Below are 19,513 nucleotides of genomic sequence, written 5' to 3'. Positions count from 1 at the left end.
AACCCAGGAGGCGGAGGTTGCAGTGAGCCGAGATCGCGCCATTGCACTCCAGCCTGGGTAACATGAGTGAAACTCCGTCTCAAAAAAAAAAAAAAGTTTTTCTCAAATGATTTTTATTACATTTATATGTCCATGAAGGATTTAGGGCCTGTAGTATTTTATTATGGCATCTTGCTCATGTGGTTTGTATAGTATAGAGATTATTCATAAAGTATGTTTATCTAAATTTAGTAAGTTCAATAATTTGTTTTTATTTCTTTCAGCTATGTGTTCTTATTTTCCCAAAAACCTTTGGCCAGAGCAAGACATAAAAGATTCTTTTCAACAAGTGATTCTGAGAAGATATGGAAAATGTGGACCTGAGAATTTACAGTTAAGAAAAGGCTGTGAAAGTGTGGATGAGTGTAAGGTGCACAGAGTTTATAATGGACTCAACCAGTGTTTGACAACTACCCAGAGCAAAATATTTCAATGTGATCAATATGTGAAAGTCTTTCATAAATTTTTAAATTCAAATAGACATAAGATAAGACATACAGGAAAGAAACCTTTCAAATGTAAAAAATGTGATAAATCATTTTGCATGCTTTTACACCTAAGTCAACATCAAAGAATTCACATTAGAGAGAATTCTTACCAATGTGAAGAATGTGGCAAAGCTTTTAAGTGGTTCTCAACCCTTACTAGACACAAGAGAATTCATACTGGAGAGAAACCCTTCAAATGCGAAGAATGTGGCAAAGCTTTTAAGCAGTCTTCAACCCTTACCACACATAAGATAATTCATACTGGAGAGAAACCCTTCAAATGTGAAGAATGTGGCAAAGCCTTCAACCGGTCCTCACACCTAACTACACATAAGATAATTCATACTGGAGAGAAACCCTACAAATGTGAAGAATGTGGCAAAGCTTTTAACCAGTCTTCAACCCTTACTACACATAAATTCATTCATGCTGGAGAGAAACCCTACAAATGTGAAGAATGTGACAAAGCTTTTAACCGATTCTCATACCTTACTAAACATAAGATAATTCATACTGGAGAGAAATCTTATAAATGTGAAGAATGTGGCAAAGGCTTTAACTGGTCCTCCACCCTCACTAAACATAAAAGAATTCATACTGGAGAGAAACCCTACAAATGCAATGAGTGTGGCAAAGCTTTTAATGAGTCTTCAAACCTTACCACACATAAGATGATTCATACCGGAGAGAAACCCTACAAATGTGAACAGTGTGGCAAAGCCTTTAACCGGTCCCCACAACTTACTGCACATAAGATAATTCATACTGGAGAGAAACCTTACAAATGTGAAGAATGTGGCAAAGCTTTTAGCCAATCCTCAATTCTTACTACACACAGGAGAATTCATACCGGAGAGAAACCCTACAAATGTGAAGAATGTGGCAAAGCTTTTAACCGGTCCTCAAACCTTACTAAACATAAGATAATTCATACTGGAGAGAAATCTTACAAATGTGAAGAATGTGGTAAAGCCTTTAACCAATCCTCAACTCTTACTAAACACAGGAAAATTCATACTGGAAAGAAACCTTACAACTATGAAGAATGTGGCAATACTTTTAACCAGTCCTTGAACCTTATTAAACAAAATAATTCATACTGGAGAGGAAGTCTACAAATGTAAAGAATGTAGCAAAGCCTTTAACAAGTCCTCAATTCTTACTAAGTTTTAAAAAATTTATACTGTACAGAAATTCTGTGAGTGTGAAAAACATGGCAAAGCCTTTAATAAGCCCTAAATTCTTAACAGACGTTAAGATAATTTATACTAGAAAGAAACGCTACAAACCAGAAATATGTGACAATGCTTTTGACAACACCTCAAACTTTTCTAACCATAAAAGAGATTATCCTGGTGAGAAATCCTAGAACTCTGAAGAATGAGACAAGGCCTTTAAATGGTTGTCAAACTTGGTTTAGGTAAGCTAATTTATGCCAGAGAAAATGCCTACACGTGTGAACAATGTGGCCAAACTTGTAACCAATGCTCATTCCTTATTGTACAGGAAAGCATTTATACTTGAGATAAATTTTACAAATATAAAAACTGAAAAACCCATTTTTATCTTACTCACATGTTACTCACTCACATCTCACACCACTTGCTCACATCTTAACACCAGAGAACTCACACTTATACTAAAAGCATTTATAAGTGCAATTTCTATCAAAAGATTTTTCAGAAAATACAAGCTTTTGTAGTGAAGAGTATTTATTTGAGGATGAACATTACAAATATAAAGAGGGTTGCAGTGCTTTACTTGCATCACAGATTTTATTTTAGACATTTTGTTCTAGAGGAAAACTGAAGTAGTTGCTCAAACTTTGTTCTGCATCAGGGGATTTATATTCAAGAAAAATTGTGCAGATGTAATAGATTTGGAAAAACTTTGAAAAACTATAGCTTAGAAAATAACAGAGTTTATACTAGGAGATATTTTTGCAGATGTTTAAGTCTATGCAAATATCAGAGGATTTATGGTAGAAATATATAAGGCACTGACACTTCAGATATACTAAATCAGAGTGCTGAGTACAGAAAATCTAAAACTAAAGTTGGTAGAAAAATTATTTGTATATAACTTTAAGAGGATCATAAGGTTTTTTGCAGAATTATTATTGCATAAAAAGTATATTTCTTGAAAAGTATTACACATTTTTTGAGAAGTGAATAATAATGTCTTTCAACCTTAAAATTATTTCCTGCTGTTTCTTCATTTCTATTGGATTCACACATGAAAGCCTGGGATCAATTGTTGCTGCATCAAAGATAGGAAAGATTCTTTTTTGTTTTGTTCTGGTTTTTGAGATGGATTTTGCTCTTCTTGCCTAGGTGGGAGAACCTCCACATCCCTGGTTGAAGTGATTCTCCTTTCTCAGCCTCCCAAATAGCTGGGATTACAGGCTGCTGCCACCATGCCCAAATAATTTTTGTATTTTTAGCAGAGATGTGGTTTTACCATGTTGGTGGTCTTGAACTCCTGACCTCGTAATCCACCCACTGGGCCTCTCAAAGTGCTGAAATTACAGGCATGAGCCACCGCACCTGGCCAAGAGATTATTTTTCATCAGGTGGGCATTATTTATGATCTTTTCTATAGAAAAGTAAGACATTAAAATATAAAATGCATAATGAAAATCTGAGTGGAGAGCCTCTTAGGGGTTAACTTACAATACTGAGTGATGAATGATGTAGGTATTCAGAGTAATATTCTGCATTATCATGCAAAGACAACATGTTTAATTTTATTTAAAATTAGTAGTATATTATACTAGTTGTACTTTTATATAATAAAATGCAGTACATTTTTAAAAATTTTAGATTATGTGTGAAGTTAACAGTTTAATTCAACATTTTTACATGTTAAATATTATTCTGCATTCAATGAAGCATTATGCCACAAATTTTAACCTCTTCCACTTTACTCAACAGTATAGGTAAAAGATGGTAACAATATGCTATTTAGTAACATAATGGATTAACATCTCTAATAATTTTTTTTTTTTTGCCAGTAGCTTTCAACTGCAAATAAGAAATATTGTGTCTGTAGATTAAATTTTTTTTTTTTTTTTTTTTTTGAGACGGAGTTTCACTCTTGTTACCCAGGCTGGAGTGCAATGGCGCGATCTCGGCTCACCGCAACCTCCGCCTCCTGGGTTCAGGCAATTCTCCTGCCTCAGCCTCCTGAGTAGCTGGGATTACAGGCACGCACCACCATGCCCAGCTAATTTTTTGTATTTTTAGTAGAGACGGGGTTTCACCATGTTGACCAGGCTGGTCTCGATCTCTTGACCTCGTGATCCACCCGCCTCGGCCTCCCAAAGTGCTGGGATTACAGGCTTGAGCCACCGCGCCCGGCCCTAAATTTTTATTCTGTTTTTAATCATTTAAATTTATTTTAATTCTGGTGGGTACATAATGTGAGTATATATTTATGCAATATATGGCATATTTTAATAGAGGAATACAATATGTAATAATAACATCAGTGTTAAGTGAGGCATCCTTCACCTCTAGCATTTATTCTGTTTTACAAACAATCCAATTCTACACTTAAAAATTTTTTTTACATGTACAATTGTTATCTACTACAGGGTTTTTGTTGTTGTTGTTGTTGTTTGTTTTTTTTTGAGAGGAGTCTTGCTCTGTCACCCAGACTGTAGTGCAATGGCACAATCCCAGCTTAGAGCATCCTCCACCACCCAAGTTCAAGCTATTCCGCTGCCTCAGCCTCCTGAGTAGCTGGGACTACAGGAACGTGCTAATTGTGTGTGTGGTTTTTTTTTTTTTTTTTTTGTATTTTAGTAGAGATGGGGTTTCACCATGTTGGCCAGGATGGTCTTGATCTCCTGACCTCGTGATCCACCTGCCTCAGCCTCCCAAAGTGCTGGGATTACAGGCTTGAGCCACCATGCCCCGCCCTACAGGGTTATTTTTATGGTCATAATAATAATTATAGACAAGTGTAAATATAATTTATTTTTAAATTCTTAATTTTTTTTTCAAATTTCTTATATATTTTTCTTTGAACATGTGGCCTGTCTGCCTGCAAACACATGCAGACTTTTAGTTTTGATTTACATAGAGTTAAATATGTATTAGTCTAAAGACAAACCTTAGGTGTAAGAACATTATGGAGTGTGTTTGTGTGAGTATCAGTTTGAAAAGAGCAATATGGGAACAAAAATCATTTTAATGAGGTGACTTTATAAAACTAAAAACCTAAAAAAATGCTGAAAGCAAACACATACTTTGTGCTTTGTATTGAATTTATTACTGTAAAATCCATGACTTCCAGTTCTGAATATTCCCATTTAAATTCTCTGTATTTACTTGCCTGGTAGTCATGCTAGATCCATACTTTGTTTCTGACATATTTTTTTTGTTTTATAATTTATCAAGTATTTATTATGTGAGCTGGTCTGTGATTATAAGATTTTTTATAAAATTTAGTACGCTGAAAATGAGTTTTAGATGTTAATTCCAAAATTAGTGTGTTGTGACACTTTATTGGGTTGGAGCACTCCATATTGTTTTTTTTAATGAGAGAACAATTTGTCAGCTTTCTTTTCTTTAGTGATCATTCCTTTCACTTTTTAGTATTGACACAAGTATTTTTATTTATTGAGTCAATGTGTTCAGGTAAGTACTAGAGAGGCTTCCTAAGTCAGGAGGTTTATTTTTTATTTATTTTTTCTTTTTTCTGAGATGGAGTCTTTCTCTGTTGCCCAGGCTGGAGTGCAGTGGTGCGACTGGCTCACCACAACCTCCACCTCTTAGGTTCAAATGATTCTTCAGCCTCAGCCTCCCAAGTAGCTGGGATTACAGGCATGTGTCACCATGCCCAGGTAATTTTTGTATTTTTAGTAGAGATGGGGTTTCACCATGTTGGTCAGGCTTGTCTCACACTTCTGGCCTCAAGTGACCCCACTCGCCTCTGCCTCCCAAAGTGCTAGGATTACAGGCTTGAGTCACTGTGCCCGGCAAGTCATGAGGATGTTTTTATGTATAAAGGTAGCAAACATACATTACAGTTTTTGCTGTGTAATAGATGCTCCATAATAATTCATAAATATTTCTGCTGGAGTTAGTTTGTAACTTCAACTCAGAGATGAAAAATATCAATGGTGAAGAAGTAAGATTGATTCTTGATTTAGAGAGGATATCTTTTTCCAGACTGTAAAACTGAATCTTCTGAATTTAAAGAGCAATTCTGGCTGAGGTAGAGGAATCATCTGAGGTCAGGAGTTTGAGAGCAGCCTGGTGAAACCTGGTCTCTATTAAAACTACAAAAATTAGCCAGGCATGGTGGTGGGCACCTGTAGTCCCAGCTACTCGGGAGGCCGAGGCAGGATAATTGCTTGAACCCAGGAGGCAGAGGTTGCAGTGAGCTGAGATTGTGCATTGCACTCCAGCCTGGGCAACAGAGCGAGACTCCTCCTCTTTTTGTTTTTGTTTTATTTCTTTGAGACGCCTTCTCAAAAAAAAAACAAAATTCTGCTTTTATTTTCTACTTCTCTTCACATGTTTCTTTTATGTGTATTCCAACTATGCATGCATCACAGCCCTTTTTCTGAGTTATAGCTATAGTTTTCTCATTGTTGTCTTCATGCCATTTCATTTCACATGGTATTTTGTAGATTTTGATGAGAAAGTTGGCATTTTTATTGCACTCAAAATTGGTTTTAACTTGAGATTTTACTTATCAATATAACTTTCAGATCAGTTAATTAAGATAAAAGGTGGCCAGGTGTGGTGGCTCATGCCCGTAATCAAAGTGTGGCAAATATACAACTTGCTAGAAAACATAGAAATTACATTTTTAAGAGAGTTAATGGTAAGTAAACAATTTTAAATTTATTTTTCTGTGGTATACTGACTGCACAATTTATATTTCCCTGCAGAATGTTTTAAGTGTGACTGTTAAAGGTTGCAAAATAATGAAATGATCTCTGTGAATTTAAAATTTTGAAAAATATGTATTTCTATATTGATTTTACAATTTGGAGAAATTTCTCATTCTTATTTTTCATTTTTTTTTAGTGGGAGAAGTTTACAATTTTTATTTTTACTCACCAAACTGTAGCCAACTCCTCGCTCATTCTCTGAAGACCATTTGGAGATCCTGATATGTTTTGGGTTAAAACATCTGTTTTTAGGCATGCAAACTAGATGACTGTGTTCACAGAATGGCCAGTCATGGGACCATAAGCAATACCTGCCCCTTTAGTATCTTTCATACCACTACCGTGCTTGGGATAACAGAAACTCCACATACCCCAAGCTAAAAGCAAAAATCCTAAACTACATTGGCTTCTCCCATGCAATATGCTGGGCCTAGAACATGCTGTTAAATATCACAGTTCCCATGGTTATGACTGACAAATTAAATTAAAACAACAGCCCCAAAACTATATATTTTTGATACTGTTTAGCCAAGATTGTCACAAAGACCCAGGCAGTATTTGACATGTTGTTATTCTTCTATAATGTTTTCAAAATATTTTGCTTTAACTTGACAGATAAAATGTGTACTTTTTCTATAGAACATAATATTTTGAAGTATATATATATTGTTAAATTATTATTTCTAGGTAATTAATACTTTACCTCACATAGTTAACATTTTTGTGGTAAGACCATGTGACATTCTTATTATTTTTCAAAAATCTAAATACATTATTATGAAGTATAGTCACCATGTTGTACAATAAATCTCTTGAACTGATTTCTCCTATTTGACTATAATTACACATTATGTAACATACATTTTTCAACCCTCCATTCTAAATACCTTGACATCCGATAGTCACCATTTTACTGTCTACATCAATGGGATTAATTTTCTGGAATCCATGTGGAAGTGAAATTATGAGATATTAATCTTTCTGTGCCTGGCTTATCCCAAATAATATAATGTCCTCCAGCTTTATCCATGTGATTGAAAGTAATAGATTTATTTTATTTTATTTTATTTTTATTTTTTTATGTTTTAGGTCACGCATGGTGGCTCACTCCTGTAATCCCAGCACTGTGGGAGGCCAAGGCAAGTGGATTGCTTGAGCCCACAGTTTAAGACCAACTTGCCAACTTGGGCAACATGGAGAATCCCAGTCTCTACTAAAAATACCAAAAAAATTAAAACCCAAAACAACAACAACAACAACAACAAATCAGCTTGGCATGGTGGTGCAACGCTTTTAATCCCAGCTACCCCAGAGGCTGAGACAAGAGAATCCCTTGAACCAGGGATGCAGAGTTTGCAGTGAACTGAGATCGTTCCACTACCTTCCAGCCTGGGCAATATAGCGAGTCTCGGTCTCAAGAGAAAAAAAAAAGCAGAAATCTTCTTATTTAAGTAACAAATAGTATTCCATTGTGTATATCTACCACCTTGTCTTCATTTACATATTAGATGTTGAACTGTTTATTCTGTATTTTGACTATTGGGAAAAGTGCTGCAAACAACAGAAGTGCAAACGTTTCTTCATTCTGATATTATTTGTTTTTTATATATATCCAGTAGTGCAATTGCTGTATTACATGGTAGTTAAGTTTTTTTGGAAATCTCTATTTTGTTTTTCATAATGGCTGTCCTCATTTACATTCAAACCAAAGTGTGTAAGCATTCCATTTTCTTCACATTTTTACCAAGTTTTTTTTTTTTAATGAGAGTCATTTTAACGGGAATGAGTTGATATCTCATAGTTTTTATTTCTTGGCTTGCCTTTTTTTGATAATAATTGACATTAAGCATTTTAAAATATATCCGTTGGCCATATGTGTGTCTTTTCTTGAAAAATACTTATTTCAGCTATTTGCGTATTTTTATTAGTTTTTTGTTGTAACGTCATTTTAAAAATATATTTTTGATATTAACCCCTTGTCACATGTATAATTTGCAAATATTTTCTCCCTTTTTTTTAGTTATCACATTCTGTTGATTGTATCAGATTCTGCACAGCAGCTTTTTTTTATTTTTTTTTTTTATTATCACCACAACCTTGCTTTGAGTGCACAGCAGCTTTTTAATTTGAAGTGATCTGACTTACTTATTCTTTCTTTTGTGTCCTGGGATATTTAGGTTAAATCAAAAAACTTGCTGCCCAGACCAAGGTTATAGGGCTTTCACTCTATTTTTTGTATTTTTTTTTTTTTTTTTCAGTAGAGACGGGGTTTCACCATGTTGACCAGGATGGTCTCGATCTCTTGACCTCGTGATCCACCCGCCTCGGCCTCCCAAAGTGCTGGGATTACAGGCTTGAGCCACCGCGCCTGGCCACAACTCTATTTTTTGATACTAGTAGTTTCAGAGTTTCACGACTTACATTAAAGTTGCTAATTTATTTTGAGTTTATTTTTACAATATGGTGTGAGAAGAGGGTCTCATTTTTTTTTTCTCTACATGTGGATACAAGGTTTTCTTTTAACATCATTTATTGAAGATACTGTTCTTTCCCTTTTAAAAAGTCATCTGTATTTAAAATCAGTTAGCTGGAAATACATGAATATATTTCTGCTCTTTTTTTCTTCTGCTCCATTGGCCTATGTTTCTCTTTTTATTGAAGTACCATATTGTTTTGGCTACCATAGTTTTGTAGTGTATTTCAAAGTCAGATAGGGTGATACCTTCACTTTTTTGTCATGATTGCTTTGGCTATTCAGGGTCTTTTTTGGTACCATATGAATTTTAGATATACTTTTTAAAAATTTCTATGAAGTATGTCACTGGTATTTTGATAGAGGTTGCATTATATCTGTAGAAAATCTTGTGTAATACAAATATTTAACTATTAATAATGCCAGTTCATGAATAATAATATTCCATTTATGTATTAATTTCTATAATGTTCTTTAGAGTAAAATGTAATGTGTTTCAAGTTTTTGGTTAAATTTATATCAAACTGTAGTTATTATAGATGAAATTGGTTTTTAATTTCATTTGAAGATAAGTTTTTTGTTTGTTTGTTCCTCTTTTTTTTCTTGAGACTGAGTCTCACTGTCACCCAGGCTGCAGTGCAGTGGTGCTATCTCAGCTCACTGCAACCTCCTCCTCCCGGGATAAAGTAATTCTTCTGCCTCATCTCCCGAGTAGCTGGGACCATAGCCACCAACCACCACACTCAGCTAATTTTTGTATATTAAGAAGTTATGGGGTTTCACCATAGTGGCCAGGCGGGTCTCAAACTCCTGACCTTGTGATGCGCCCACCTCAGCCTCCCAAAGTGCTGGGATCACAGGCGTAAACCACTGCGCCAGGTCTAAAGATAGTTAATGTATAAAAATGCTATGACTTTTTGATGGTGCTTTTGTTATTTTGAAAGTTTAATAAATTTGTTTTGTTGTTGTTGTTTGAGGTGGCATGTTGGTCTGTTGTTCAGACTGGAGCACAGTGGCATGATCTCAGCTCACTGCAGTCTCTGCCTCCTGGGTTCAAGTGATTCTCCAGCCTCAGCCTCCCAAGTAGCTGAGACCAGACACCCACCACTACACCTAGCTAATTTTTGTATTTTTGTAGAGACAAGGTTTCACTATGTTGGCCAGGCTGGTCTTGAACTCCTGACCTTGTCATCTGCTCACCTCATACTCCCAAAGTGCTGGGATTACAGACATAAGCCACTGAACCCAGTCCTGTTTATTATTTTTAATACTTACTAAAGTTTTAGGCTTTTGTATACTTAAGATTATGTATAGGGATGAAAGAAAATTATACAGGAATAATTTTCTTTTCTTCAATCTGGATATCTTTAATTTTACCCTTTAATTTGCTTCTTTTGGACATTTAGTACTATGTTTAAAATAAGACTGACTAGAGTGGGCATCCTTACTTCGTTCTAGCTCTTTTTTTTTTTTTTTTTTTTTAAAGATGAGGTTTCACCATGTTGTTCAGGCTGGTCTTGAACTCCCGACCTCAGGTGATCCGCCCGCCTTGGCCTCCAAAGTGCTTGGATTACAGGTGTGAGCCATTACGCCCGGCCTCATTCTAGCTCTTAAGAGTAAAAGCTTGCAACATATCCCTGTTCAGTACAGTGTTAGCATTTTTTGGTTATATGTGGCACTTATTGGCTGAACTGCGTTTGTTCTATACCTATATTTTTTCAGAGATTTATCATAAAGGAATGTTAAACTTTGTCAAACTTCTATTGTGCATTTTTTTTCTTTTCGCATTCTGCATCTATTTAAATGTTGGAGGTGTGAAATCAAAACTAATTCTACATACAAACAAAAAATCATCAGATACTACTATGAACATCTCTATGCAAACAAACTAGAAAATTCGGAGAAAATAAACTCCTGGAGACACACAACTTTGCAAGATAGAACCAGGAAGAAACAGAACTCTTGAGCAGGGCAAAAATATATAAAATATATAATGAAATTGATTTAGTAATAAAAAACATACCAGCTAAAAAAAGGCCTGAATTATATAAGATCACTGCCAAATTTTACTGCATGTACAAAGATGAACTGGCACTAATTCCACTGAATGTATTCCAAAAAAATCCAGATGGAATTTTACCCTAACTTATTATATAAAATCTGCATCATCTTGATACCAAAGTCTAGTGAAGACACAACACCACCACCACAAAACTATGGCCACTATTTTTGGTGAGCATCAAAACAAAACTCCATGAAATACTAGCAAGCTGAATTCACAGGGAAATCAAAAAGCTATTTTGCCAAAATCATGAGGATTCTATCACTTGTGCAAGGATGTTTCATCGTATACAAGTCAATAAGTGTGATTCACCATGTAATTAAAAGCAAAAAATTATATGATTAACACCATAGATGCACAAAAAGCATTCAAGAAAATCCAATATTCATGAAAATATTCTCAACAAAGTAGGCATTGATGAAACATACCTCAAAATAATTAAGAGCCATGTATGACAAATCCTCCAACATCATACTGAGCAAGCAAAAGCTGCATGCATTTCTCATTAGAATAAAAATAAAGACTATCCACTCGAAACAATTCTATTCAATATAGTTCTGGAGGTCCTAGTTAGAGCAATCTAACAAAATAAATAGCATTCAAATAGGAAAAGAAGTGAAATATATAATTCTCTACCTAGAAAACGTTAAGATTTTACCAAGACTCCTAAGCTTAAAAATGACTTCAGGCCGGGTGCGGTGGCTCACTCCTATAATCCCAGCACTTTGGGAGGCTGAGGCAGGTATATCACAAGGTCAAGAGATCAAGACCATCCTAGTCAACACGGTGAAACCCCGTCTCTACTAAAAATACAAAAATTAGCTGGGCATGGTGGTGTGCGCCTGTAGTCCCCGCTACTCGGGAGGCTGAGGCAGGAGAATTGCTTGAACCCAGGAGGCGGAGGTTGCGGTGAGCCGAGATCATGTCATTGCACTCCAGTCTGGGTAACAAGAGTGAAACTCTTTCTCAAAAAAAAAAAAAAAAAAGACTTCAGCAAAGTCTCAGAATACAAAATTCATATATACAAATGAATATCATTTCCTTACACCAATAACATCCAAGTTGAGAATAAAATCAAGAAGTTGTCTTTACAACAGCCATAAATAAAAAATAATATACCTAGAAATACATTAAACCAGGAAGGTAGGCTGGGCATTGTGGCTCAAGCCTGTAATCCCAGCACTTTGGGAGACCAAGGAGCATAAATCACAAAGTCAAGAGTTCAAGACCAGCCTGGCCAACATGGTGAAAACCCGTCTCTACTAAAAAATACAAAAAATTAGCCAGGAGTGATGGCACACGCTGGTGGTCCCAGCTACTTGGGGATCTGAGGCAGGAGAATCCTTGAATCCTGGAGGTGGAGATTGTAGTAAGCCAAGACCATACCATTGCACTCCAACCTCGATGACAAAGCAAGACTCAAACTCAAAAAACAGCAACAAACACAAACCAGGAAGGTAAAATATCTTTACAAGAACTACAAAACATTACTGAAAGTAATGAGAGACAATGCAAATAAATAAAAAAGCATTCTATGCTAATGAATTTAAAGGATATAAAATGTCTGTGCTACCTAAAGCAGCCTACAAATTGTTATTTTTATCAAACTATCAATTACTTTTTTTTTTTTTGAGACAGAGTCTCACTCTGTCACCTAGGCTGGGGGGCAATGGCCTGATTTTGGCTCACTGAAACCTCCGCCTCCCGGGTTCAAGTGATTCTCCTGCCTTATCCTCCCGAGTAGGTGGCATTACAGGCACCTGCCACCACACATGACTACTTTTTTATTTTTAATAGAGACAGGGTTTTGCTGTGTTGGCCAGGCTGGTCTTGACCTCCCAGTGATCTGACCACTTTGGCCTCCCAAAGTCCTGAGATTATAGACATGAGCCACTGTGCCTGGCCCAACTCAGTATTATTTCTGGTAACAAAGCATAGCAACATGATTTCTTGAATTTTGCCTGGATCTTAATTCATAAAACAAAGGTGAATGTCATTAAAAGGTGTTTAATACACTACCATCAGAAACAAGAGGCAAGGCAGGGCATGGGGGTGCCTCACAATGGTGTCTCATGCACAGGAGAGAAAGCAGAGTTACCAGGGAACTGGGACTATTTCTTTACGACGATGATAGTTGGAAGCAAAAATGTGGGGCTTTTCCCTTTTGAATACAAAGTACTATAATGTATGTTGCTGTCAGTGGTTGGGAATAATATAACATTTCCAGGCTCATAAGAGCTGCCTGACAAAAAGCATGTAAGCAACAGTGATTGCTGTTATGGCCCTGTGATTCAGAAGGTTTATGGAGCAGTTAAGAATAGGAATAGCAGATGTCAAACACAGAATCTAAGTTGTTTAATACCAATTATCATTAGTGGAAATACTGAATTGCTTCATTTCTGTAATTTCTGCTGCTTCTTAAGATGCTTTTAATAAATAAAATCTGCTTTAAAATTTGGTACCTGGTAACTTCTCTCTGTGGGTTTTGAATTGGCTGACTTAACCAAAATACCAGCTCTTGCCATCTAACTTCCATTAAAAGGAACTCATAAGGAGGTCAACAGTTTCGCTTTCAACTTTTATTAAAAGTTAATTTACCAAAAAATTTTTCTCTATGGCTGTTTGAATAGTTGGGCTTTTCCTAATCACTCATAAGCAACAGAATTATATATATTTTGCAAACTCTAATACAGAATACTTAACATTCATATCAAACAACCATGATTATGATGTATATATGTGGTATAAACAATCTTTTTTGCATATTGAATTGTGCATTTTTTTTCTTCCTTGATATGTGTGAGATTCACCAGTACCAGTTTTTCTCTTGTGGTGGCGTAAAGAACTGATTATCATTTGCATTATCTATTAAAAACCTGTGGCAGGTCATGGTATTATTGACCATATGTTCTACTGTCTTTTTGCAAATTTAAATATCTTATTGTGTCAATTTAATATTTAGATGTGTGTTACATGTCTGAATAATCTGTAATTAACATGATCTTTTGTAATGGTGATTGTGAGTCACATGCACTAAAAGTCCAGCAAAGCAATTATTTTCCTCTTTTTAACTGAAATCACATTTGTAAGTTATGGTACCTATTATCAGCAGTCCATTCATGATTCAATTTATATTTTGTGTATCTGGTTATAAATGTTATACAGCATTCAATTTGACAAAATATATATCTATTTGATTTAAATTTAATGGGGGGGGTTGTATATATACTTTAGTTCCTTGAGACTTAGGAAATTAATTCTACAAATCTTATACAGATATAAATGTATCAGGCTTATATTTTTTGCTAAGCTATAGATACATTTCTGTTTATTAGAATACTGAAATTGGTGTTATATATAGTTGTACATATCAGAATAAAAATAAAATGTGAAAATTACAGCTTAATAAATATTTATGGTAAATAAAAGATACAAATTATACCTCTTTACAAGGTAGTTATTTACAATTGCTTAGAGCTTACCTGGCCAGTGGAGGCCTATCTTCTTCAAGACTGGGCTGAAATTGCATCTGCTTGGTTACAGTCTCCCCTGGGGAGAAATAACCCTAACTGAGAAGAGTCAAAAAAAGAATAATAAATTTTTGGCAGAGAAAGTCTCTGTGTGAAAAAAAAAACAGCATTGTGTAAAAGAAAATTATGTTTAGAGAAAAACAAATTAATCAATTTTCCCACTTTGTTTTTTTTTTGAGACTGAGTGTGGCTCTGTCACCCAGGCTGGAGTTCAATGTGCAATCTCAATTCACGGCAACCTCTGCCTCCCGAGTTCAAGCGATTCTCCTTCCTCAGCCTCCTGAGTAGCTGGAATTATAGGCACTCGCCACCACACCTGACTAATATTTTTATTTTTAGTAGAGATGGGGTTTCACCATATTGGTAATGCTGGTCTCAAACTCCTGACCTCATGACCCGGCCCACCTTGGCCTCCCAAAGTGCTGAGATTACAGGCATGAGCCACCGGGGAACTACAACAGTTATTTTTAAGAAAATAAATGCCGGCCGGGCACAGTGGCTCACGCCTGTAATCCCAGCACTTTGGGAGGCCGAGGCAGGCGGATCACCTGAGGTCAGGAGTTCAAGACCAGCCTGACCAACATGGTGAAACCCTGTCTCTTAAAAAAAAAAATTAAAAAAAAAAAAAAAGGAAGAAAATAAATGCTTCAATGTCAAATTTATTTAACTAATAAATTGCACAAAAAGAACAGAATATCTAGGAATACAGCAAACCAGGGAGGTAAATGACAAAATACTGCTTAGAGAAGTCAGAGATGACACAAACAAATGGAAAACCATTTTATGCTATGGACAGAAAATATTACAATTACTGCCGGGCGCGGTGGCTCAAGCCTGTAATCCCAGCACTTTGGGAGGCCGAGGCGGGTGGATCACGAGGTCAAGAGATCGAGACCATCCGGTCAACATGGTGAAACCCCGTCTCTACTAAAAATACAAAAAATTAGCTGGGCATGGTGGCGCGTGCCTGTAATCCCAGCTGCTGGGGAGGCTGAGGCAGGAGAATTGCCTGAACCCAGGAGTCGGAGGTTGCGGTGAGCCGAGATCGCGCCATTGCACTCCAGCCTGGGTAACAAGAGCGAAACTCCGTCTCAAAAAAAAAAAAAAAAAAAAAGAAAGAAAATATTACAATTACAGGCATAAGCCACTGCACCTGGCTCTGAATTCAAATTTTTTAACAGAAATCTAACTTTGTTATATATTATAAAGTCTAGAAACTGTCTTAAAGCAATAACAACCTCATCTCCTGTAAGATCCTCCCAGTCCCCTTTTGTCTTAACCTTAACTGCATCTGCCTGTAGCTTTCCAGGACTCTGCAGCTTCTCTCAGCAGAAAGGCTTCTTCAATGACTGCAGCGAGCAGGCTGGGACATGTGCAAGGGAGGCTCTCCAGAAAAAAACTAACTGGGCCTTTAATAAACTCTTTTTGCAGAGGCCGAAGCAGGACAATCATTTGAACCCGGGAGGTGGAGGTTGCAGTGAGCCTAGCGCCATTACACTCCAGCATGGGCGACAGGGTGAGACTCCGTTTCAAAAACAAACAAATAAAAAACAAAAAAGCCGGGCGCGGTGGCTCACGCCTGTAATCCCCGCACACTGGGAGGCTGAGACGGGCGGATCACCTGAGGTCAGGAGTTCGAGACCAGCCTGACCAATATGATGAAACCCCGTCTTTAAAAAAACAAAACAAAAAATCTAACTCAGGTGCATTATTTTTAATTACTACATTCAGAGAAACAAAATTCAGGTTTCAGCAACTGTAATGTGTGAATTAAGCTCTGATTACATAACCAGGAAATTTTCACCTTTAATGTACAAATTAAGATATCACATAACTGTACCTAACAAATTATTAATTTGGTTTTCTTCATCATGCATTTTACAAAAAGACTTTCCTTCAAGCCTCTCCCATAGACCACAAACTACAAACTATAGCTGGGTGCGCTACAATTCTAGAACCACTGTTTGATTAAATTCTTTAATATTTTTGCAGTGGCTCCCACATATTTTTAACAGGAGAAAACAGGAACTGGGTACCCCACGGACCAAAGCTGTTCCCATTCATGAACGCGCACCCCAACTCAGGATTCTCCCCTGACGACCCTCCCGTGGTCCCTGCACAATCTGGGAGAGACGCGGCTGCGGGTGCAAAGCTGCTCAAAGAGGGCTCCAGACCAGGGCACAGTCACTGGCAGGGAAGAGACAGGACGCCCGGGGCCCTGCTGTCGGTGCAGCCGCCATCTTGGGGCTGAAGGAGACTGAGGCCGAGCTGCGCCAGGAGAACTCAGGGCGCAAATTGTGGAGCTGACCGCGGGGAGGCCTGAGTCCAGCCACAGCCGCTTCCCACCGGTTCCAACCAACCCCTTCCCCTCTCTCGGTTTGACGGACCCGGCACCCTCACCATTTCTAGGCTTCCAGGGGGTCCCGCGTCTGAGCTGTGCATCTCCGAATACCTGTAGGTCACAGGGCCGCAGACGCTGGGCCTCTTGCAGCTGAGGACGCCGAGCAGCGAAGAGAAGACCTAGAGCTGCAGCTGCAACGGGAGACAAAGGACCCGCCACGTTCCGGAATCCGTCCTGTTCGCTCCAGCTACGTGTCTGATTGGACAGTTCCCAGCCTAAAGTCGTTCATTGGATAACGTTTAAAACCCCACCCCCTCAGGCCCTGAGTGACAGAAGATGTGATTAGGTGCTGGGCTGAATCAAGAAAGAGTGACAGCCTAGGCTGCAGTCTTTTCAGGCAGGGCTTCCTCCCTGAGCTGAGCCAGGCCCACTCCAGAGGGTATTTGCATTCAACCTTGTGTGTAAGGTCATATGCATTTATAAATAATATATGGCTATACACAAATGAAAATAATAACAAGTGTTTTAAATTTTCAGTTTTTTTTTTTTTTTTTTGAGAGGGAGTCTCACTCTGTCGTCAGGCTAGAGTGCAATGGTGTAATCTTGGCTCACCGCGCGTCCTGGTTTCAAGCGATTCTCCAGCCTCAGCCTCCTGAGTAGCTGGGACTATAGGCACGTGCCACCAGGCCTGGCTAATTTTTGGATTTTTAGTAAAGATGGGGTTTCACCATGTTGGCCAGACTGGTCTGGATCTCTTGACCTCGTGATCCACCCGCCTAGGCTTCCCGAAGTGCTGGGATTACAGGCACGCGCCATCTGGCTCAGCTAATTTTGTATTTTTAGTAGAGACGGGGTTTTTCCATGTTGGTCAGGCTGATCTTGAACTCCCGATCTCAGGTGATCCACCCACCTCAGCCTCCCAAAGTGCTAGGATTACAGGCATGAGCCACTGTGCCCGGCTTCTTTTTCTCTTTTCTGTCTCTCTTCTTTCTCTCCTCCCCTCTCCTCCCTCCCTCCCTCCTCTCCCCCTCTCTCTCTTTCTCCTCTCTCTCTCTCTCTCTTTTTTTTTTTCCCCAGATTCCCACTCTTCTTGGCCAGGCTGGATTTCAATAATGTGATCTTGGTTCACTGCAACCTCCCAGGTTCAAGCGATTCTCCTTCCTCAGCCTCCTGAGTAGCTGGGATTACAGGTATGCACCACCATGCCCAGCAAATTTTTTGTATTTTTAGTACATATGGGGTTTTACCCTGTTGGTCAGGCTGGTCTCGAATTCCTGACCTCAGGTGATCCACCTGTCTCAGCCTTCCAAAGACCTAGGATTACAGACCTTAGCCACTGCACCTGGCCCTCTTATTTTTATTCTTATGGAGACCTCATCCAGATTTTGCCTGTTCAGTATGATGCTGGCTGAGGATTTGACATAGGTGGCTCTTACTATTTTGAGGCATATTTCTTCAATGCTTATTTTGTTGAGAATATTTTTATAAATAATTATTAGAGTTCCTTGAATGCCTTTTCTGCAATTATTGTGATAATTATTTTTTTATTTTTGGTAGAGACGGGGTTTCACCATGTTGATCAGGTTGATTTCAAACTCCTGAAGTCAGGCAATCCCCTCACCTCAGCCTCCCAAAGTGGTGGGATTACAGGCTTGAGCCACCTAGACCAGCTTGTGATAATCGTTTTTTAAAAACTATCTTTGCATGTGTAGGGTTAATATAAGAAAAGTCATGCCCAGTGTTTGCTCTAAGTTTCTTGGACCTTGGGAACTAAAGTTATCATTTCTTTGGCAGTAAGCCTGGGGCATTAGGAGCTCATGATGACCCTGGCTTATTTCCGAGGAGGCGGGAATCTGGCCAATTCCCGTCTCTTCGAGAACCGTAAACAAAGCCAAGGATTGCTGTTACATAACGAAAACGTTCGTGAGAGACAAGACAAAGAGCAGCTGGTGTTTACTTTATGACCTAAGTTGAACTGCAACATATAAAATATAGACAAAAAAAACCAAAGAGACGGAAAGAGGGAAAAAGAGAGAGAGGAAGAGAGAGATTGCTGAGAGCTGTGACTTGCGCCTTGCCCCTGCTGCTGTAACGCCGGTGCTGAAGAGAGGGAAAAAGAGAGACGAAGAGATTGCTTAGAGTTCTGACTTGCGTTTTGCCCGTGCTGCTGTAACGCCGGTGCTGAGTGTCCGGACGGACGGCCTCTGGGTATGTCCCTTTTGTAAATAAAATCCTCTTCTTTTACCTTGTTATTCTCGGCTTGGTGTTTTCTTCTCGCGAACCTGCCTCCAAATTATAAATCCGAGCTCGGTATCATTCCTGTTCTTAGTAACGGAACAGCATGGTGAATCACATTTATTTACTTGTATATGATGAAACATCTTTGCATTCATAGAATAGAGTTTACATGCCGGGCGTGGTGGCTCAAGCCTGTAATCCCAGCACTTTGGGAGGCCGAGGCGGGTGGATCACAAGGTCAAGAGATCGAGACCATCCTGGTCAACATGGTGAAACCCCGTCTCTACTAAAAATACAAAAAATTAGCTGGGCATGGTGGCGTGTGCCTGTAGTCCCAGCTGCTCAGGAGGCTGAGGCAGGAGAATTGCCTGAACCCAGGAGGCGGAGGTTGCGGTGAGCCGAGATCGCGCCATTGCACTCCAGCCTGGGTAACA

General features: G+C 38.3%; 2 protein-coding genes and 1 long non-coding RNA gene across 7 annotated transcripts in view; 1 reads left to right on the top strand and 2 right to left on the bottom strand.

The window, feature by feature from the left end:
• Positions 1-7,598, top strand: part of LOC116543868 (zinc finger protein 431) — a 36,986-nt gene extending 29,388 nt beyond the window's left edge. For 2 of the 3 annotated variants that reach the window (XM_032269816.1, XM_032269815.1), the window contains exon 4: positions 264-2,477. In XM_032269816.1, coding sequence (XP_032125707.1) covers positions 264-1,651 — 1,388 coding nt within the window. In that variant the 3' untranslated portion in view covers positions 1,652-2,477. Of the gene's footprint in view, positions 1-263; positions 2,478-7,524 lie in introns of those variants that run through there. The other variant, XR_004265732.1, reaches the window with a different exon arrangement.
• The window catches only part of LOC116543882, a 48,173-nt gene extending 30,826 nt beyond the window's left edge, over positions 1-17,347 (bottom strand). For 2 of the 3 annotated variants that reach the window (XR_004265736.1, XR_004265735.1), the window contains exons 1-2: positions 16,901-17,347; positions 14,453-14,539 (exon numbers count right to left, since the gene is read on the bottom strand). This is a non-coding gene — a long non-coding RNA (uncharacterized LOC116543882). The remainder of the gene's footprint in view (positions 1-14,452; positions 14,540-16,900) is intronic. The other variant, XR_004265734.1, reaches the window with a different exon arrangement.
• Positions 1-19,513, bottom strand: part of LOC116543866 (zinc finger protein 429-like) — a 785,602-nt gene that overhangs the window by 518,942 nt on the left and 247,147 nt on the right. The gene's annotated exons all lie outside the window — the stretch shown is intronic.

Source organism: Sapajus apella, unplaced genomic scaffold (genome assembly GCF_009761245.1).
Source record: "Sapajus apella isolate SASKATOON/1434 unplaced genomic scaffold, GSC_monkey_1.0 scaffold199, whole genome shotgun sequence".
In the NCBI taxonomy this organism is placed as follows: domain Eukaryota; kingdom Metazoa; phylum Chordata; class Mammalia; order Primates; family Cebidae; genus Sapajus; species Sapajus apella.
This window is presented reverse-complemented; position numbering and strand designations above follow the sequence as displayed.